Source organism: Antechinus flavipes, chromosome 2 (assembly GCF_016432865.1).
Source record: "Antechinus flavipes isolate AdamAnt ecotype Samford, QLD, Australia chromosome 2, AdamAnt_v2, whole genome shotgun sequence".
Lineage (NCBI taxonomy): Eukaryota > Metazoa > Chordata > Mammalia > Dasyuromorphia > Dasyuridae > Antechinus > Antechinus flavipes.
In genome coordinates, this window is record NC_067399.1 from 132,746,795 (window position 1) to 132,769,517 (window position 22,723).

General features: G+C 34.0%; 1 protein-coding gene across 1 annotated transcript in view; it reads left to right on the forward strand.

Moving 5' to 3' along the window:
* ADAM9 (ADAM metallopeptidase domain 9) overlaps positions 1 to 22,723 on the forward strand; it is a 95,287-nt gene that overhangs the window by 68,359 nt on the left and 4,205 nt on the right. Inside the window, exons 16-21 of the mRNA XM_051975555.1 lie at positions 2,405 to 2,591; positions 2,693 to 2,773; positions 9,627 to 9,732; positions 10,595 to 10,736; positions 13,752 to 13,839; positions 20,896 to 20,963. Of these exons, the coding sequence (XP_051831515.1) occupies positions 2,405 to 2,591; positions 2,693 to 2,773; positions 9,627 to 9,732; positions 10,595 to 10,736; positions 13,752 to 13,839; positions 20,896 to 20,963 (672 nt within the window). The remainder of the gene's footprint in view (positions 1 to 2,404; positions 2,592 to 2,692; positions 2,774 to 9,626; positions 9,733 to 10,594; positions 10,737 to 13,751; positions 13,840 to 20,895; positions 20,964 to 22,723) is intronic.

Consider the following 22,723-nt stretch of genomic DNA (forward strand, 5'->3'; position numbering starts at 1 on the left):
AGTTTATTGCTGCTTCGGAATGGAGATGTCTCAAGAAGCTTTGAAAGCCAACATTTAAAAACAGAACATTTTTTATCTTTCTTCCCAAGCCCACTCCTCTTCTAAAACTCCCAGATTCTAACAAGAACATCCCCATCTTTTCAATCATCCAGATTCTCAACCTCTGTGTGTCCATGATCCTTCATTTCCCTATCCATTCATTTTCCACATTTTGTTGTTTCTACTTCTACAAAATATTTTTCATGTCCCCTTCTTTCCACTAGGGCAGCTAAATGGTGCCATAGTGCACACTGGAATTAGGGAGATTCATCTTGAGTTCAAATCTGGCCTATGGTATTTACTAGCAGTGTGACTCTGGAGAAGCCGTTTAATCTTTTGTGCCTCAGTTTTCTTATCTGTAAAGTGAGCTGAAGAAGAAAGTGTCAAAACACTCCAGTATCTTTGCTAAGAAAACCCCAAATGGGGTCACAGAGATTCTAACAACAAGACTCAACTTCTTGTCATTCACACAGCCACCCTCTAGTTAAGGCCTTTGTCATCTCTTTTCTGTACTATTGTAATAGCTTCCCAATTAGTCTCAGAGCTTGAGGTCTCTCTTCATTTCAATTCATTTTCCTTATAGCTGTTAAGAGTGATTTTTGTAATGGAAAAGTCTGACCATGTCATTACCTTATTAATAATATTTAGCGGCTTCCTCATCTCTCGGATCAAATAAACTCTCTGGTATTTAATTCCCTTCATAAACAGGGCCTAATCACCTTTCCAGTTTTATTACATATTACTCTTCCAATTAGAAGGCTATACTGACTTTCTTACTGTACCTCAAGCAAGACATTTTGTTTCCTGACTTTGGATTTGTGTAGTAGCTGAACCCCATACCTAGAATATATTCTCTTTTCATCTTAGCCCCTTATAATTCTTAATTTTCTTCAGATCTCAGTTCAAACAACACTTTCATATCATTATATCAGTTTATCAGGTAACATTTCTTTTTTTTTTAATTTTAAATTTTATTTTATTTAATAATAACTTTGTATTGACAGAATCCATGCCAGGATAATTTTTTTTTACAACATTATCCCTTGCACTCGCTTATGTTTCGTTTTTTCCCCTCCCTCCCTCCACCCCCTCACCCCAAAATGGCAAGCAGTCCTATATATGTTAAATATGTTGCAGTATATCCTAGATACAATACATATTTGCAGAACCGAACAGTTCTCCCGCTGCACAGGGAGAATTGGATTCAGAAGGTAAAAATAACTCGGGAAGAAAATCAAAAATGCAAATAATTCACATTCATTTCCCAGTGTTCCTTCTTTGGGTATAGCTGTTTCTGTCCATCATTTATCCATTGAAACTCAGTTAGGTCTCTTTGTCATAGAAATCCATTTCCATCAGAATACATCCTCATACAATATCGTTGTCGAAGTGTATAATGATCTCCTGGTTCTGCTCATCTCACTTAGCATCAGTCCATGTAGGTCTCTCCAAGCCTCTCTGTATTCATTCAGGTAACATTTCTTAAGTACCTATTGTGTCTGAGCACCATGCTCTGGAGAGAAAAAAGAGGTAAAAGACAGCCTTTGCCCTCAAAAAGCTTACAGAAAACAAGCAAATACATATGTTTGAACAAGCTATTTACAAAGAAATAATTAACAGAGGGAGAGCACTATAATTAAGAGGAGTTGGGAAAGACTTCCTGTAGAAGATGGAATTTTAGTTGGGATTTGAAGGAAACTGTGTAAGTCATTGGTCATTGGTAACTTAAGAAAAAGTAGATTTGGGAAATGATAAAATTGGAATCTGGATTGAAGTGTTTAAGAAGTGAATGAGAAGAGAGAAAGTACAGGCACTTATCATAGAAAGCCTTCTCAAGAAGTTTGGCTATTAAAAGTAGGAGAGATAGTGAATATTATTAGTTAGTGGAGATGGAAGGATCATGTAAATTTTTTGAGGATGGGGAGACATAGGTATGTTTCTAGGCAGAAGGGAAAGATCCAGTCATCAAAGAGAGATGACAGATAAAAAATAGAATGTGGATAATGGAGCAGTCTGTTGGGGAAGACATGAATCTTTCGTTGCTCTCCTAATTACTAGTGTCTTTTCTTCTTTGTATCTACTTTTGTACACGTTGACTACCCCAGAAAAATAACAATTTCCTTGAGCATATAAATTGTTCCAGTTTTATGTTTGTATCCTTAGTTCTTAATATCATATAGTAGTTGCTTAATGCTAATGATTAAAAATAATTTGTTCCCTCTTCGGAATTGTGGTGTTGAGAATGCTATTTTCTAAAACGTCTTAGAGCTGCCACTCCCATCATTTGTATATATATCTACACAGACATGCTAATTGAATATCATATATATATATACATACATATATATAACTGTTCCTTTTGTAGGAATGCTTTGTGTGGAAAGCTTCAGTGTGAAAATGTGCTAGGTATGCTGCCTGTGTTTGGGATTGTCCCTGCAGTCATTCATACTTTAATTGGGGGCACTACATGTTCAGGTGTGGATTTCCAATTAGGATCAGATGTGCCTGATCCTGGCATGGTGAATGAAGGCACACAATGTGATGATGGAAAGGTAATCCAAAAAATTTCATTTATTAAGTGTACTTTTGGATGCTTTTAAACAATTGGATGTTTCTTTGAACTAAAAATGCTTTTCTTTTTTTTTTTTTAAAGATCTGTAGAAATTTCCAATGTGTAAATGCCTCTGTTCTGAACTATGACTGTGATGTAGAGAAAAAATGCAATGGACGAGGGGTAAGTAATAAAAAAATGATGTAAAATTTGCTTTTTTATATGTTTGACTTTTACAAGAGAATTATGAGTGACATTGCAGGTTAAATGTGAACTTATTTTTTTCTTGTCACTTTTATTAATTTACAGTTTTGGTTCATAGAGAGGTTTCCTCCAATATAAATCTCATTTCAAAGATGAAATAATATCTTTGAATATTTAACAATCTATAGGTATGCAACCATGTTAAAAAATGCCATTTTTTAAAAGATCTAGAATTTCATTGATACAGATTCTCCCTCCCAATGACACCGGTATCGTTTCATGTCTTAGGAAATGATCAATGTCTGTAGGTCAAGTATACTAAAAAAAGGATTCTAGGAAATTACCTGGAAATGAAAACACAATATGAAAGGATTTTTATTTCTTTTTTTACTCAAGTAAAAAAATGTTTTATTCTTTTTTATCATTGTTCTCTAAATTATTCTTTCTTGGTATAAAGTTGTAATTTACCCTTAATTTTTATACAGTCCAGATTTGTGTAAAAACATGGCAAGAAGTAAAATAGGATTTTAGTATCTCTCAAAGAGTTTCTTTTTTAAAAACAGAATATAAATTTATATAAATTGAATTCTTTTTCATTTTCATATCTGGTACCACATTTTAGGAAAAACATTGATAATCTCTGGGTGATTTTTTTTTTCACTTTTTACCAACTTTGGTGGCAAAATATTGGGTAAGAGAAGGAGCAGGACTTATAATTAAAGAGAGATTCAAAAGTAAATTGAGTGTTGGCTGTCAAGGTGCTAAGCATGTGAGCAAAAGTCTACAGGGGAGTTGGCCCTAACAGCAAGTTTAGAACTAGGAAACTTGTTTCTAGAAGGTACAGCAATTGGGAATGTTTTCAGTAACCTAGTTAAAATTTATGATGATTGTATGTCATGTAACAGCAATAGAAAACAATTATTAACCTTGCTCAATGTATAGGCTAGTCTTCTTCCAAGAAAATAAGGTCAAAAAGTTGGTACCATTTTCTAGATTATTGGGGAGAATGAGTAGTTCTGTTAAAAAAGAAAACAGCAACTCAGTGTAGAAATAAGAGAAAAGAAAGATCTGAGGAGAAAGAAGTGCATCCTCATATGTGTCTAAACTAAAGACTGCTGGAGAGAGAGAAAAGAGAATAAGGGCCACTGAATACTGGGAACATAGTGACAGATGAAATTCTTTTTTTAATTGAGTAGAGAGAAGGACCTTCTTAGACAAAAATATTTGTCAATTCTCCAAAGATCAACATGATGAATCCATAAGTCTTTTCAAGTAAGATCATCCATGAAGGGTCACAGGAAGAAGAGAAAATAGTGATGGCTTGGGACTTTGTATTAAGGGGTCTGAAGAAGCTAGTTATTGACCTGTTATTGACAACAGTAGAGAGATCTGCTAACTTCCTGGGACATGGGTCTAGGACATGACAGAGAAGCTCTAAACACTTTTCAAATTTGATAATTGCTACCCAATTCTGGTGCTTCACGAGACCACAAAGGAATCTAGGAAGTATTGGTAATAATTATGAAATATTGAGAAAAAAACAGAAATACCTTTGAAGTATAAGATAGAACTACTATCCATAAAAAGACTTCCAAAGATCTGTACTTTGGGGAAGCATATAGTTGAATAGAAAATGGTGGAAAACTTCCTAGAGAGAAATTTGAATTTCTTTATTATGGTTTAAAATATAGACATGATAGGTTTTTAACCGAGGTAGAAAGTACCCAGCAAGATTGATATTAGAAGAATTAAGCAAGGACAAGTAGCCGAGCATCAAACAAAAGTATGGTAGATCAGGCTCCTGTAAGAATAATATCAAGAATGTGGAAGCTTAGAATGGGTTAAAGCTGGTAAGAAAAATAAAGGAACACAAAAAGTGTCATTTGTTTTTATTTTTGCTCTTTTTTAGCCTTATTATGGTTTGATATTAATTTAGAAGGAAATCTCTAATGGACTATGTCAGAAATTTGTCTTTTATTTTGTTCTATTCAACGATTTGTTTATAAAGTTGTAGATGACATGCTTGTCAGATTTGCAGCTGACACAAAGCTTGGGAAGGATATTTAATGTTAGATGAGAGTTAAAATCCAAAAAGATCTTGATGAGCTAGATCTTTGTAGTAAATTTCATTTGTAGCTTTTTTCTCATAAAAGTCCTCATCTTTTCATGATATTTCCTTGGTTTCTGCTATATTTCCAGATTCAGTTTTATGTTTTTCTGATGCTATTGCTGATTTTCTATTTAATTTTTTGTCCTTTTTTAACTTTTAAATTAAATTATTTTTTTTTCAGTTAACAAAAACCAATTTTTCTTTCTTTCTCATTTTCTTATCCTCATTGAAAAGGAAAAAAAGAAAAACTTTAAAAAGTATATCTTGTCAAGCAAAACAAATTCACACATTGGCCATGTCCTCCCCCTCCCTGCCAAAAGGTCTCATTCCATTACCTCTCTCTCAGGAGGTGGGTAGCATGCTTTACCATTGTTCTTCTTGAATATAGTTGATAACTAGGTTGATCAGAGTTAAATCTTTTGTAGTTGTTTCTTTGAACAGTGCTGTTTTTGTATGCTTTGTTTTCCTGGTTCTCCCTTTAGTCTACATCAATTCACATAAAATTTCCCAGATTTTAAGGAATCTATTCTTTTAATCATTCCTTTAGGTTATAGTAGTACTCCATTATATTGATATACTATGACTTACTCTTAGATTTCAATTCTTTGCCAGTACAAAAAGAGTTGCTCTAAATATTTTTGAACATATGGCACCTTTTCCCCTTTCTTTGATCTGCTTACCTCCTCTTCCTTTATCTTCCTACACTTAAAGTCTCACTCACCTTGTGTGAGCAATAAAAAGTCCTAAGAATATAAATGTCAGGGGAAATCAAAGTTATTTGTAGGGACAGATCTAACAGATTAGTGCAAAGTAATATAAATTTTAGAAAACTAAATACATTATAAACATAGAAAAAAAATTTAAGTGCTTATTATGTACCAATGTCCTGTGTTGAAATTACAAACACAAAATCAAAGATAATTACTGATCCCAGAGAGCTTATATTATACTAATGAAAGAATCACATCTAGAGATAGTCAGGGAATGATATTTTGGTTGCAAAGTAAAAATTGATATACTCATGAGCAGCAGTTGTAAAACTGATTTGATTACGGTTCTAGAGCTGAAAAGCTAGGCATTCTGTATATTTGTTTGGGGTTTTGGAAGTGGGAAATGGCACTGAGGTTCTCAGAATTGTAAGGTGGCTGTCAAGTTAATCAATAGAGTAAAGCCTGATTATACCTGGCTTATCTTAGTGAGCCCAGTTAAATACTGACCACTTGGGACATCAGAACCTCAAGACCAGAATCCCAGAGAAGAAAGCGTTCAAAGGGTTAAGTCCTGTAGCCTAGAATGTGGGCCTCAACAAAAAAAAAAAAAGTAATGTAAATGTGGAGTATCTTTAGTCAGAGTATCAAAATGGTTAAAAGTGAGTTTATAGAATGGGGTGAACATGGAGAGGGTTCAGACCTTTACCTGTGATTTTTATTGATGTAGGTGTGGTGTCAAATTCAAATTTCTATAGACTGCATTTTGATTTAGAAAACCACAAAATAACATCAAATGTATTTTATTGTATTTTTGTTTATTTTGTTAAACATTGCCCAATTACATTTTAAACTGGTTCCAGAGTTTCTGGTATAGGGAACTCCCAGAGAAATCTGGTGTAGGGAAGTCCCTGAACTAATACAGATCATCATTTACTCTGAAAGTTATACTCTTAAGAAAGTTTCCTGGGCTCCTGAAATATAAAGTCCCCTAGGGTCACACAGGTAGTATGTGTTAGAGGCAGCATTTGAAATCAGGTCTTGATTTCTCTCAATTCTTTCTGTCTTTCTGCTTCTTGGATAATGGAAAAATGAAATATTAGTACCAATAATAGTGGATTTTTAATTTTTAAAAATAATAGCTCTTTATTTTCAAAATACATGCAAAGATAGTTTTCAACATTCACTCTTGCAAAATCCTGTGTTCCAAGTTTTTCTCCCTTCCCTCTCCTAGATAGCAAGCAATCCAATATATGTTAAACATGTACAAAATAATAATGTTTTTAAGGTTTATGTAACAAAGAGATTTTCAAAAAGAAATTGATTTTCTTGATTCTCAGTAATCTTAAAATATGTAGCAGTATGGTGCAAAAAATGCTGAATTTGGAGTTCAGGTCCTATCTCTGCCATGGAGTATTGAGGAAAATGAATCATTTAATCTTCTTAAGCCTCCATTTTTTCTTCTCTAAAATAAGGCAATTGAATTGGATTATCTCTAAGGTATTTCCTAACTTTAACCTATTTTCCTGTGATCCTAAAATGAAATTTAATAGGGATAAATGTATGTCTTACCCTTGTGTTAAAAAAAAAATCAACATATTCATGATGGGGTAAGTTTGGCCACCCAGTCATTTATTTATCGTTTTGAAGATATGATATTTTTAGCATTCATGTCATCTTTTCTCTGTAAGCCACATATCTAACTACTTCCTCCCCCTTCTCACTAGATGATTTTTAATATTTCACTGTGAAAATGAAGGTTATTTGTTAGAACTCCCTTTTTTCCTTACTCTGTCAATTCAATCTTATTAACCAATCAGTCAATCAGTATTTATTAAGCACTTACTATGTGCCAGGCACTGCACTAAACACTACAGATTACAAAAAGAGGCAAAAAATAATTCCTGTGCCTAAGGAGTTTACAATCTAGTGCATTGTAACAATCTTAGCAACATCAGCCCACATTATTTTTTTTAACTCCAGTTTTAGAGGAAAGGTGGCCCTTCTTGTCAACACCAGCATTTCCAAACCAGAACTCATTGTATTTCCTCCTAACCCCACATTTTAAAAAATTTCCCTTTATCTCTTGAAGTCTTCCTTATCTTTCTAATTTCAATGATGTTATGTTAGCCTCATTCTTTATTCTTCCTTCTTCCTCACTCCCCATATTCATTCAGTCACCACATCTTGTAAATTTTACCTCTATAAGATCTTATAGACATTACATGTCTTCTTTTCCAGTCACAGAGCCCTCGTTCTAGTTTATGTCCCCAGCTGGACCACTGCAGTAGCCTCTTCATTATCCTTCTTTTCCTTCAATCTATCTTCTTTCCAATCTGTTATCTACTCATCTGCTAAATTGATGTTCCTAAAACTCAAGCGTGATCACATTAATTCTCTAAGTGGTTCCATATTGCATCTTGGATAAAATACAAACTCTTCACAACTTGTCTCTGATCTTATGTTTTTTAGAATGATTTCTCAGTGTTCCCTTCATTCTTCTTTGTCCCTTCAAAATTTAGCTCAAATACCACTTCCTACACAAGAGCTTCCCATAGTTGCATAGATTTTGTATTTAATTATCCATATACCTTTTATGTTGTTTATTCTAGTAAAATGTTAAATGCATTTGTCAGGGATTGTTGTGGTCTTTGTACCCCTGACTTAGTACTGTGCCTTACATACAGTAGGTACTTAATAAATACTTGCTGAATTGAATTATACTGAAAACTCAGTCTGGGTGAGCTGGCAACCAAAAAAGACAACATGATTTTAGGCTGCTTGTAGAGAAGTGCAGTTGTCTGGACTATAGAAGTGATAATCCTTTTGTCTTCTGCCTCAGTGAGAACACATCTGGAGTATTGTGGACATTTTTAAGTATAGACATAAAATAAGATATAGAATATTCATAGAAAGGTGTCCAAGATGGTGAAGAGCTTCAAAATCATCCTATTCATTACAATAAATATTAATAACCTATTAAATATAAATCAAGGAGTTTATATGACAACATGAAAAATATGGACATGAAAAACTATAACATAAGAAAGATTAATGAGGGGAAGACCACTAATTGGAGGCCAGGACATGTAGACCAAGAAAGACTTCATGAGAAAAGCTACCTGAAGTGATCCTTGAATGAAGGTAAAAATTCTAGAAGGGTAAAAATGAGGAAAGCTCTAGTCCAGGCAATGAGAGTTGGCTTTTGCAAATGTATAGAACTGGAGATGAAGGGAGTTAAGATCAGGGAATAGCTACGATTCCAGTTTCACTAGAAAACAATAGTAAATGAAATGGAGTAATGTCAAGAATGGACAAATAGGTGGGATCCAGATTTTGGAGAATCTTAAATGCTAGGTTCAGGAGTTTGTATTTTATCCTGTAGGTAATGATGACCTTCAAAGCTCCCTTCTTTTCTCCGTCCCTTCCTTTTTTCTTTCTTTCTCTCTCATTTGGTTGTTCCTCCCCCATGCTTGTTCTGAAGATGGTTTGAAGAGGGAAATACTGTTTAGTGAGCTTCTTCAGTTGTTAATCTAGGCAAGTCCTGCCTTATGGGGATCAGAATAAAGAATTGGAAATTTTTAGCTTGGGAAAAGATGATTTTGGGGCTTTCAAATACCAGAAAGGCTTTGCTGTAGGAGAAAGGTTTAAACTTGCTGGCCCCTGATAAGAGAACCAGAGGTAGGAGGTAAAAATTGCAGAAAAGCTGATTAAGCCTTGATATAATTAAAAAACAAACAAAATTCTTAAAGAGCAAACTAAAAGTAGGAGGAGTGATGATGAAATAAGCATTTATTAAACCCCTTCTGTGTGTCAAGCATGGTGTTCTTTAGGAGGTATGTTAGTCTTTTGGAAAAGGCTGGATAACCATTTGTCATATGTTATTGAAAGAATTCTTGTTCAGGTATTGTATGATCTCTGAAGTGCCTTTCAACTCTGAAACTCATGGTTCTGTGAGCTAGTAATGCTAAACACTATTTACAGTAAACAAAAATAGTATTTTGTTTTTTTGAAGGTGTGTAATAACAACAAGAACTGTCATTGTAACATGGGCTGGGCTCCCCCATATTGTGAGAATACAGGGTATGGAGGAAGTGTGGACAGTGGACCTACTTACAATGGCAAGTAATACAGAGAACCCTCTCCCTCTCCCCCTCCCCCCGGATTTCCTACCTTCCTATCTTTAATTGGTACAAGAGACTATTTACCATTTCTAGAAACAGATACCAATTAAAATCCTGTTTCTGAGATTTGACAAATTATTTGCCTGAATCATGTATATGAAAAATAATGATAAATTGTACACTTCAAATGGATTCTATTGTAAAATCCAAACAGTTTCAGTACTAAAAGGAAAAAAATTTTTTTAAAATAAAGTTTCTGCTTCTTGTAATAAAATGGAAGTGAAGTGAAAGGCCCTGGTTTGTTTTCAGATATGATGGCTGTGCTATATCCTAACTCTGGGACTTTGGGCAAGCCACTTTTTTCTCAAAGATACAAGTTCTGATCTGTCGAATTAGGGGTTTGGACTTGATGATCCCCAAGGTCTTTAGTCGTCTTTAGCCCATGTAAATCCTTTGAGCCAATCGTTTATAACCTCAGAATCATTGTAAATGCAGTTTGCTCCCATTATTTATATCTATTCCCTCTGTCCCTTCAAAGGACTTAGAAAATTTCATTAATAAATGCTACTAATGCTACTCAATAAATAGTAGAACTATTTGGTTCATTGGAAAGAATACTCTTCTGAATGCTCTTGAATTCTTTTCCATGGTCTATTACCATTTCACTGGGTGACTGGACAAATTTGTTACTCTTTTGGGCCTTTTAACCTCTATAAAAGTATTTTGGGCTAATGCTGAGAAAGTTACTTCTAACTTTTCATGACATTTCATGATTCTATGATATCTTTGAATGTGCAAAATTGAGCCAATATATTGTTTAATTTAATGACCATTGATATGGAAATTCTGTTTTTTCTAGATAAAGACACTTCACTTCGGGATGGGCTTTTAGTGTTTTTCTTCCTAATTATTCCCCTTCTTGTATTTGCTGCCTTTGTCTTCCTTAAGAGGGATCAGATTCGAAGAAGATTCTTCAGAAAGAAAAGATCCCAAACATATGAGTAAGTATACTTTTCTTATTATGGTTAATGTTAAGTGATAAGTATGTATAGAATCTTAATGTAAATTAACATGTCAGTGGTAGAGTTTTGGACTCAAGTCCAGAACACTGGAGTTTGAATCCTTCTTCAGATACTTATTAGTTGTGTGTGATCCTGGGGAAGTCGAATCCTTCTTCAGATACTTAATAGTTGTGTGTGACCCTGGGTAAGTTACTTAATCTTAGTGTTAGTTTCCTTAATTCTGACATGGGGATCATAATAACACCTGCCTCCCTGGATTATTGTGAGGCTCCTTTGAGATAATGTTTGCATCAGCCTGACTCTGGGAAGGGAGAGTTTAGCAAGGGGAATGGTTATTATGCAAAGGAACCAGAGAAGTTGAGAATATTGTTTGTTGGTGGCTTGAGCTCTAAAACTATGGATATAAGAGTTTGAAAAAGTGGAGCCCTTTGAATGTCTGTATGGATATTCAGAGACTTTAGCTTTGTGACTTCCTCTTTTTTTTTTTTTTTTTTCAGTTAGAGGACCCTATATGGGGCTGTGACCCACAATTTATTATTTTATTTTTAATTTCTTGTGTCTTTTATTATTATTATTATTATTGCAACTTTTTATTGACAGTACATATGCATGGGTAATTTTTTACAACATTATCCCTTGCATTCACTTCTGTTCCAACTTTTCCCTTCCCTGCCTCCACCCTCTCCCTTAGATGGCAGGCAGTCTTACACATGTGACCTCCTCTTTTGTAGAATAAATAGATGCAACAATGTGTGCTTGGCCACTTAGGTTGTGATGGGTGTTCTGTGGAGTAGCAAAGAGAGCTTTTTTAGAAAAGATTCTGTAAAACATAGTGCAGATCTAATTGTGAAGTAAGTTTTTGCTGATGTTATTGCAGAAAATATGCAAGAATTTAATTTAAGAGACTACTTTGAAAAGCATGGAAAAGATTGGAATCTTGGCAGAGTGGAAAGAAAGATTTGCTTTTTTGACTTTTGATGATATGATCCAGTAGATACAATTGTTATTAAGAAATACCATACTATTAATAGGTATAATTGAAATGAAAAAGAACTTTTCAAAACAGATGTATTTTGCTGGCTCACAAAGAAGTCATGGAGGAAATCTTGGGAGAAGTGATTAAAGTCAATAATGATTCATAATCAAAAAATTTATTATATGTTTAACAGGAAATCCTTCTTATTCAGGACTGTTAACATATGTACATTCCTGAAGTTTTTATTTATCATAGTTTTGTTTTTTCTTTTTCTTTTCATTATATCTGGCATATTGCCTTGTAGATTGTGTTATGGTAACAAGGCATTAAAAAATGAGGAATTTTTGACTTAATAAGCAGAGAGAGAGGTAATATATGTAAAGTGATTTGCAAACCTTAAAGAGCTACGTGAGTGCTATAGCTATTGTTAAATCAATCATTAAACAATTATTAGATAACTACTATGTGCCAGGCACTATGCTAAGCATTGGGGATATGAAAAGAGTAAAAGACATTCTCTGCTATCAAGGAGCTTTTAATCTAATGAGAGAGACAATGTGCAAACAAATATATACAAAGTAAGCTATGTACAAGATAAACAGGAAATAATTAACTACATGAATCTTGTTAACAAATGTTATCTATCTTGAGCCTCGATTCTTCATCTATAAAATGGGTTTGAAAACTATACACTGTCAACCTCTTGGGTATTATGGGGAAAGAGTTTTGTAAACCTTAAAGCATTATTCTCTCTATGTATTCTCTTTATATTAAGTAGAAAATGCTCTTTGTTTTTATCTTTCCACTGTATTGTCATCTTGCGGGATTATATCAGGTAGTTTATAATTTTAGAACTGGTCTTTGAATCTAGGTCTTTTCTAAGTGCAGCATTGTTTGTTTTTATTTTACCATGCAATATTCTTTGAAATGTTTATTATTGAATTAGTGAATAGTTCATATTATATAAATATTATTTTATTATATCCTTCAAGAGGTAATTTTCTTAACAGAAAGAGAGATTTGTTATCTGGCATATGTCTTAGAATAAGAGACAAGAAGACCTTTTATACTGTCAACTCTGAAGGACACTTGTTACTGAAATACTAATTTATGGAATCATGAAATGGGGACTGGCATACATGGTTCTTTGAGTGTTCACTGGGAAAGACCATGATGGCAGCAGTCACACTTTTATAAGGAACAGAGAGTGGGTGCAAAGGCAATCAGCACAAAAATCAGTATAGAGATAAATGATGAAAAGTGCAAGTGAGGAAATGCAGAGGCAGATGGGATGGGATAATGAAGCAAGGCATGCAGCAGGGAAAAGAGAATAGGAAGGGGGAAGAATCACAGAGAATCACTCAAATAATCAAGGATTAGAATGGAGCCATTTAGGCAGCATGGCCCATAAAAAATGGAAGAAGGTTTGGAAGGGGGACAGGAATTTGGGGTCACATTTTTATAAGCTTTTGGTTGAGAGCAGACTTAAGTCTTTTTTTGTGTTACCTTGGAGTTAGTTCATTAACATATTCACATTATCGGCAATATTGATGTTCTACTAATCTTACTGCAGATGTCGGGAACATATGTGAAATGTATATATCCTAGGACCAAAAGGCCATGACAGCAAAGCTGGGATGGCTTCTTTTGGTTTGTCTAGCTCCTAGTCTCAGAATGTGATATTTGCTGATTATGCTCCTTTGATCTTTGGAACAGGCTATACATGCCTTGTGTGTTTCTCTTCACATTCTGCTGTTGTTACTTTATACTGGCTACTTATAAACTTACTTATACTGACTAAAAAGGAAGGAGGTGGTGAGGGGGACCAGAACAAAATATAATTTTAACACAACAATGAATTTATGTAGCATTTGGTAAAGAATAGAATTTGTTCTCAATTGTTTGGGCATCCTTCTCTTAAGATTATATTAAAGAAATACATAATACATAAACATTTTTTGTTAGGAGTCAATACAGAAAAGTTTTCATTTTAATTTCATTATAAATATATCTTTCAGATCAGATGGAAAAAATCAAACGAATGTTTCTAGACCACCAGTGAATGCCACTCGAAATGCCCCTCCAGTAAATAGCCCCAGAGATGCTGTAAGTTTACTTTTTGGTTTCATATTTTCCATGTTTATTGCTATGAGTATTTGAGTTTTAAAAATATAATTGCTTTGTATTATAAATATTCACATTTTTAAGGTCTTGGCCAGGTGACAATTAAGTGTGTAGTTAGAAGTAAGAGATGACCTTTGGGTTTTTTTTAAACTGAATGATTAATATAGTACACAATATGACAAGAAGCTTGTAGAGTAGGTGGTCTGGGGGATATGATTTTTTTCTGGTAGCTTTAAAAGAAATTAGCAGTGGGATTATAGTTATGTATAGTTTTAAACTTTTTAAAAAAATTGTTATTGCTCCAAACTCCTATTCAAATAGTCCTTTCAACTTAAAACAGTTTGTCTCTTGTGAAAGAGTTTTCTGGATTTATTTTTAAAAGCCTACTTTAACTGTTTTAACTCATTTAACAAAAATCAGTAAAATTATGATGACTTATTGTTTTAGTGCTTCAGAGACTTTGTGCAGAGTGAGAAGTAACAGTACCTTTTGAAAGTTTTCCTTTTTGTCATTTTGAAGCAACAGTTAGATGCTGCTGAGGACCATTTCCTAAATATGTGCTTTAAAATGCCATTTATGTATGTTCTCCAGTGAATGTGGAGGCATTACTTTAATTTTCAGAGCTATAGTAGAAATATATCTGCTAAGACAGCAAGTCCTTCAAGATCTTTTGCCCTGTTATGGCATAGAGATAGTCAGGCTTTTCTGTAGGAGATACTTAATAGCTTGTCAATGTTATGACCTATTTCCATCAGTGATATTTATTCTATGTCTTATCCAATTAGTTATCAGGTCTATTATTGACCTCTGTTGTGATCTTTATTTCCTTCCTTATAACACTAGAGCAGACCTGATTGCTACCAGCTTCCTAACAGCTTTTCCCAGTTCTACTCTTTCTTTCCTGCAATCCACTCTCCAGATCTATTTGTTCCCATGATGTCATAGATCTGAAGCTATAAGTGACCTCAAAAGTCATCTTACCCAAGCCCTTCGTTTTACAGTTCAGGAAACTAAGGCCCAGGCAGCTTAGGTCACTTTACTGTAGTGAAAAGTAGTAACTGTTAAAAGTGGCATTTGAATCTGTGTCCTTTAACTCCAGAACCATGTCGTCTGTACCATGTTTCTTGAAATATTTCTTCCAGTTCAAAATACCCAATTGGTCATTGGTTGAAAAAAGGCAAAAGGCAGGGTAGGATCTGTATTTGTAGATCCCCTAGGAATCATAGGCACAAATTTGTTTTTTGAACCCAAGATAGGTGTTAATGTCTTTGAGAGATAGTATATATAGAGAAAAGAACCTGGGGTCTAGAACAGCCTTAAGAAATATCCACTTTTAGGAACAGGATATCCATTATGATTTAGCAAAGGAAACTAAAAATAAAGAGAACTAAGAAAGATTAGTGTCCAGAGAGGAAAGTTTATCTTGAAGAGGGCGATTGACAATGGCATATGTTCTAAAAAGGTCAAGAATGATGATAATTTTTTTTGATATTTTTTTTTATTATACCTTTTTATTTATAAGACATATGCATGGGTATTTTTTCAGCATTGACCCTTGCAAAACCTTCTGTTCCAACTTTTCCCCTACTTCTCCCCACTCCTCCCCTAGATGGCAGGTAAAACAATACATGTTAAATATATTAAAGTATATGTTAAATGCAATATATGTATACATATTTATACAGTTACCTTGCTGCACAAGAAAAATCGAATTTAGAAATAAGGTAAAAATAACCTGAGAAGGAAAATAAAAATGCAAGCAGACAAAAACAGCAGGAGTGGAAATGCTATGTTGTGGTCCACATTCATTTCCCATAATTCTTTCATTGGCTGTCACTGGTTCTCTTCATTTTTGAACATTGGAACTGATTTGGTTCTTCTCGTTGTTGAAGAGAGCTATGTCCATCAGAATTGATCATCATATAATATTGTTGTTGAAGTGTAGAATGATCTCCTGGTCCTGCTCATTTCACTCAATATCCTGAAATCATCTGTTGGTCATTTCTTACAGAACAATAATATTCTATAGCATCCATATACCTATATATATTTTTACTCAATCATACTTCAATTGATGGGCATCCACTCAATTTCCAGTTTCTAGCCACTACAAAAAGGGCTACCACAAACATTTTTGCACATGTGGGTCCCTTTCCCTCCTTTAAGATCTCTTTGGGATATAAGCCCAGTAGTAACACTGCTGGATCAAAGGGTATGCACAGTTTGATAACTTTTTGAGCATAGTTCCAAATTGTTCTCCAGAATGGTTGGATGCATTCACAACTTCACCAACAATGTATCAGTGTCCCAGTTTTCCCACTTCCTCTCCAACATTCATCATTATCTTTTCCTGCCATTCTAGCCAATCTGAGAGGTGTGTAGTAGTATCTCAGAGTTGTCTTACTTTGCATTTCTCTGATCAATAAGGATTTGGAGCACCATTTCATATGGGTAGAAATAGTTTCCATTTCTTCATCTGAAAATTGTTCATATCCTTTGACCATTTAGATGATGATTTTTTTTAAAGGCCATCAAATTTGATAATTAAGTTATCATTAATAATAATAATATTAAAAATAGAGATCCTTGCTAACTTTGAAAGGATCAAAAAGTGATTGAAAGAAGAGAAAGTGGATGTAATAAAAGTAGAGAGTCTGATAGCCTTTTATAAGAGTTTGACTCATAAAAGGAAAGATAAAGATGATAGAAGGGCAAACAATTTTAAAGTTAAGAGATACCTGGGCATACTTTTAGGCAGCATTTATTAGGAATGAACTAGTAAATAGGGAGTGACTAAAGTTTAAGGGCAGCTAGACAGCACAGTGTATGGAGAGTACTGGGTCTGAGATTCAGGAAGATGCATCCTCCTGAGTTTAAATTCAGCCTCAGACATTTACTCACTTTGTAACACTGGAAAAGTCCCTTAATCCTGTTTACTTCAGTTGCTCATCTGGAAAATGAATATAAGAGGAAATGGTAAATCACTTCATATCTTTGCCAAGAACACATCAAGTAAGGTCATGAAGAGTTGGACATGACTGAAATGAGTGAACAATTATAACAACAAAGTTTAAAGGGGGTGCTTTTGAGAGCAGTCTGTCAGGAGAAAGGAAGCAATGGAATCATGGTGTATATATAGGAGGTGGTTTTGATGAGAAAGTGTACCTCTTTATCAGAGACAAAGGTATTGAAAGAGAGAATGGGAAATGATGTCATGTAGTTTTGAAATGGGGAGAAAAGAGTGCTTACCCTGAATGACAAAAAAACAATTGGTTATAGACATTGGAGTAATTTCTGAGTTAGCTCCCCATATATGTAAGAGCAAACATAAAAGCCAGGATTTAGGAAAAAGATAAAGATTAGATGTAATTTACTTGAGTTTCAATCCCACCTGTTTAATGAAATAATTTATTATAAATGGGAAATAATTAAAAGTAAAAGCATTATCCATTTCTTAGGTAAGTTTAATTGAAATATAACAATAAAAAAAAAAGAATTTACAAATCAGCACGGATATATAGCTACTAATAATATTACCAATGTTGGAATTTTGGAATATAAGGGAAGTTTATAGAACCATGGAGGAAAATGGCAGTATTATCTTGTAAAACAATGAAAATCAGTATGGGAAAGGTTAGTCTTCTGAAAGTGTGATTTGAAACTTATATAAGATAAATCAGATTATGTGTTTTTCTAGATGGGCAAAATCAAGATGGTATAATAGCAGGAAGAAATATAAGCCTTGCTCCCTCATCATGCCTCTTATGTAAAGATCTAGAAAAAATAAAACAGAGTGAATTCTTATTGTGAAATCAAAAAAATTCACAATGAATCCTTGTTCCAGCCCAGCTCAGCTCTGGGAGACAAAAAGATATGAGACACCAGGGAAAAGGACACTGAAACCAGAATGTGAAAGAGGGTTGAGCCTGGGCCCTGGAGGCAGGAACAGTTCCTTGGGGAATCTCTGAAACATCAGAGAGTTCAGAGAAGGGATATCATATAGTAGCTCTGTTGCCCACTTCCCAGTTCCAGGTCACAGATTCAGGGTGGATTGAGAAGATTTTAGGAATGGTGAAATGGAACAACAGCAGAAGAGTCTAAGTCATAGGCCCTGACTTGTTAACAGAGAAGGAAGCAAGTTTAGAATGAAACTGTAGCTTTTTGCTTCTGATTCCAGGAACAGAGCAGGGACTTAGTTCTAGCCTCAGTCCACCCTGGAGTCTGCAGGGGCATTATTGGAGTGGGAGTTGCTGCCTGCACGGCAATCATTCTGAACCTGCAGAACCTCTTAGCAAATTAGTAGAGGTTGAGCTCAGCAATGGGCCAACCTTCCAACCACGACTAGCTAACAGATGTTTTTAATGGATAAAACTAGAATGACAAGAAAAGATACAAAGTGGAACAGGTTTGTCAGTGTTTCTATAGAGACATTCTTCCTGGATACTCTTTTCTCACTCAATTTGTCTTGGATGTTGCTAGTTTCTAGTTCTCTTTCTTCCTGTTTCACCACTCTTTCAGTTATCTTTGCATGGAGTCTTGATTCTTTATTTTTAGATCCCCTAGCACAGCATTTGGCACATAAATAAGCTATCTTTAATGAATGTTAACTGTTATTATTAAATGAATGCCTATTCTCATTATCAGTGACAGTGGAGCTTCCACATTTGGTACAACCTTGTACACATTGTGGTATATAATAATAATACCAGTAATTTTTTATAATACTTTATGGTTTTCAGAGTTGTTTTTATATTACTTTAGTTGATCCTCACCATAATCCTGTAAGAGGAAAACTGATTCGGTTTTAATAAAAGAGAAAACTGAGGTTCAGAAATATTGGGTCTTTCTCTTCCATGATGTGTCTCCTGAATGTATGGTAAATCATTTAAGAATTCCTTTGTTTGTTCAGTAATTCTTTGATTATCAGAATCAAGCAATGTATAAAACAGCTTACTAAAGATGTTCAGTACTGACACAGATGTCTTGTGTAGAGCCCAAATGAAACAGATTTTCCCACTGTGTGGTAAGGTCATCCAGTTATAATCTTTTGAAGATGATACAATATTGATTGCATTATGATTCAGCATATTATAAGGCCTCCTTACTGAAATTATCTGGCCATTCCAAAGAGATTCTCTACTCAAGAAAAATACAATGGAAAAAGCTTCATAGTGCTGAAATTATGGCATTTAGTTAGGACATTGAGTTAGCCCATCAATGTCATATCTATTAAATCCATCATATCTTGGACAGGTACTACAGTTAGGCAGTGATCTAGGTTACAAGGGTAATAGGAGAATAGAGTTTCATTTAAGCAAAAAGTTAAATTGCATTTGGGAAATTATATAGTCCTTTAAATGATCCTGTTCTCTCAGGTGCAAAAACCTATCTTTTTTTTTTTTTAAGCACTCATTCTCCTATTGATACTATGTTGCTAAGAGTGATGGAACACCACACTATCTGAATAATCAGAATAGTAGGGAACCCAAAGGGCAGCAAAGCGGTACATAGCCATATGTGTGTGTGTGTGTGTATGTGTGTGTTATACATGTACGTGGGCATGTGTAAGAATGGTTGTGTAAGAGAGCCAGTGCTGATTAAATAGTTTGACTTAGGAATAATAAATTTTATTCAATCCAAGTGTTTTACTGTTACTCATGAAATATCAAAAAGACCTAAAGGAATGCTTCCAGTATGTTCAGATCTTATTTGTGGGATTCATGGGAGGACTTAGATGAAAATGGCACAGAATTGAAAGGCATGGATGGATTGTGATCTGTACCAATGGAAAAAGTACATTTGTTATTGAAATTGCTCACTGGTAAGCACGTTTTTGAATAGGAAGTTTGTCCCCTTTAGACTTATAACTGATGTATATCTTCTTTTTAGACTTGTGAGTTATATAAAGTGTCAACAAATCAAATTGCAGAGTTTTTTTTTCCAATATGCCGTTCTATCACTAGAAGTGTTAAGCATTACTTTGAATTAGAAACCTTGTTTCTCAGCTTTGACACTTGTATGACTTTGGGTAAATAACTTAACAGCTTCAGTGTCCTTCTCTAAAAAAAATGGGTATGATTCTTGTAGGATCCAGTAATGTTTTAGTGAGTCAAATGATTAAAACAGCTACAAAGAACTCTGTAAGTTGTAAACATTTCATTGTGGCAGCTCTTTTTTTATATTAAGACATATGATTTCATGGGTGTAAGGCATTCCTGCTGAGGAAAAGTATTCTGCAATTTTCAACATTAGAGAGCTCTGAGAAGGTCACTGGACTTGACCTGGGTCATGGGAGGGGGATATGTTGTCAGAAGAAAGAGACAGAATAAGTTTGATCTCTGTCTTGTACTCTGCCTCTCCAGCTATTATTTTTATTAGCTAATCCACTATATTTGTTGAGATAACATTATATTTTAAGGTTTCTTGTTTAAAAAAAAATATATAAGCCTGAAAGAACTTCTTTCTCATACTTAATATTTTATACTTCTCAAATACAACAAATTTATTTTATGGCTATATGTTATGGTACCTTATCTTATAATAAGACAGTCTTTCATTTTATCAATGAGATGATATTTGTAAAGCACTTAACACAGTGCTTTGCACATAGTAAATGTTATATAAAGGCTTATTCCTTTTCCATATCCACATTCCTTATGTTCAGGATTGAAAGTTCACTGTCAACATCAGTTTTTTAATTAAGAATCTTGTATAAGACTCATCAGTCACCTGAGTATCTATCTATCTATCTATTTATCTATCTATATGTATATGCATGTGTGTGCGTGTGTGTGTGTGTGTGTGTGTGTGTGTGTGTGTGTGTGTGTGTATTTTTGGAGTGTCGTAAGAATTAAGTATCTTTCATTTAAGGTAAAGACATTTGATAATCAGATTTTTTAGAATGTCATATTTTAAAACAACCATTCTGAGTGTAGGTTGTCAAATGTTATAGATTTCTTTAGGATGAAAAATACTAAAGTGTATTTAGAAGCTATTTGAGTACCTAGTGATACTGACCTATTCTTTTTATTTCCTTAGGCTGTTTACACAAACAGGTTTCCAGTACCAACTTATGCAGCCAAACAGCCTCACCAATTCCCATCAAGGTACAAAATAAAATTATTCACTTTATTTGATTTTAGTGAAATCTGTGGGTTATGTGCAAATAAGCACTATAAATGAATGAAAACATATTTATTAGGCACTTACGATATGTAATCTCTGGGTAAACAAAATGTAAAAGACAGGTCCTGTCCTCAGAGAGCTTATATATTAATAGAAGAAGACTGCATATAAAATGGAGTGATGGTCCTGAGAAGGTATTATGGTATGAAAACTTACAAAGATGATTAGTGGCATGGAAAAGTAGATTAACTAAAACATCTTTCCACATCAATCCACAATATTTATATGATTATGGTTCTAGAAATCCATTAAATAATGCCAGAAATTAAGTTGAACCTTTTTCTTTCTAAGAAAGACTCCAAGAAAACTTGTTTAATTACACCTGGTTTGGAGCACAGGTAACATTAAAATTTTAAAGAAACGCAAAGCAAAAAACATTGTTGATTAATGATGTTACATATAGAATGACTAAAATCAAATTGTGGGAGTAAAGTCCTTCACTCCTTATTTTTCAGACATCAATAATTCAATTATCAGTAGTTCATTTATTCATGGCTTGAATCAGAAAGATCTGAATTTAAATTCCTTCTTAGATTCTAACAGGGTAACCTACGGACATATCAATCATCCTCTCTCAGGCTCTACAATAAAAAAGGCACAACACTTGCTGTTGCATAGTTTGTGTTCTAGAATAGGAAGTAAGAGGTATTTAGTACAAGACATCTGCATAGCAGAGAGAGAGATAGAGGTTCACCAGAATGGCAATTATCTGGACAGAGAAGCAGTGCGGTTAGAGAATTAGAAAAAGGGTCTGAATTAGAATGGGAGCACTTGTTCAGATTGTAACTGATGAGGTGTGATTTCCATCAAGTCACTTCATCTCTGAGCCTTAGTTTCTTGCTCTGTAAAATGAGAATTTGGGGTGAGAGGGCTTTTAAAGAATCTTTCTAAATTTGATGAAGATTGGGTAGCCTGGGCTAAATAGAGTAAAGATAATGAAGAAGAAAAGATTGAAGGAATGCAGGCAAGAAAATGAGGTATGTATTCCTGGCATAGGAAATCATTCTATTTAGCTTGAATGTAAAGTGTATAAAACAGAAGTAGGAGATGAATTTGGAAAATAAGATTTTGGCCAAATTGCAGAAGGCTTTGAGTACAAGGGTTAGAAGATTTGACTTCATTAAGAAAGCAATGGGGATTCTTTGAAAGATTTTGTTTAAGAGGTATTTGAGGAGTAGAATTATTAGGGTATAATGCATTTAGGAAAGGGGAAATGGAAACATTATATAACATGTGTTTGAAAAAATTATAAACCAAGAAAACAGTTAGGATCAGTAATCCAAGTAAAAGGTAATGAGAGCCTGAAAGAAGATAATTACAGTGGATATCAATGCAAAATGACAAGTCCAAGTCTAGAGATTGAATGAATGAAAGAAAAGTAATTTATTAAGCACTCACTTTATGCTAAGCAATGATGATACAAATAACAAATACAGAATGTCCCTAATCTCAAAAAGCTTACATTCTAAAAGAGGAAGATAATGATAATTAGTATTAATAATAGCCAACATTTATATATAACAATGTTTTACAAATATTAATTCATTTTGTCCTCACAATAAGCTTGGAAAGTTGTTAGAATCCTAGTGTTAATTCAATGGAATTGATACAATGCTTATTGGTTCATACATTAGAGCAAATCCTTACAAGGTGTTAAATCACTAGTATTGATAGAAACAAT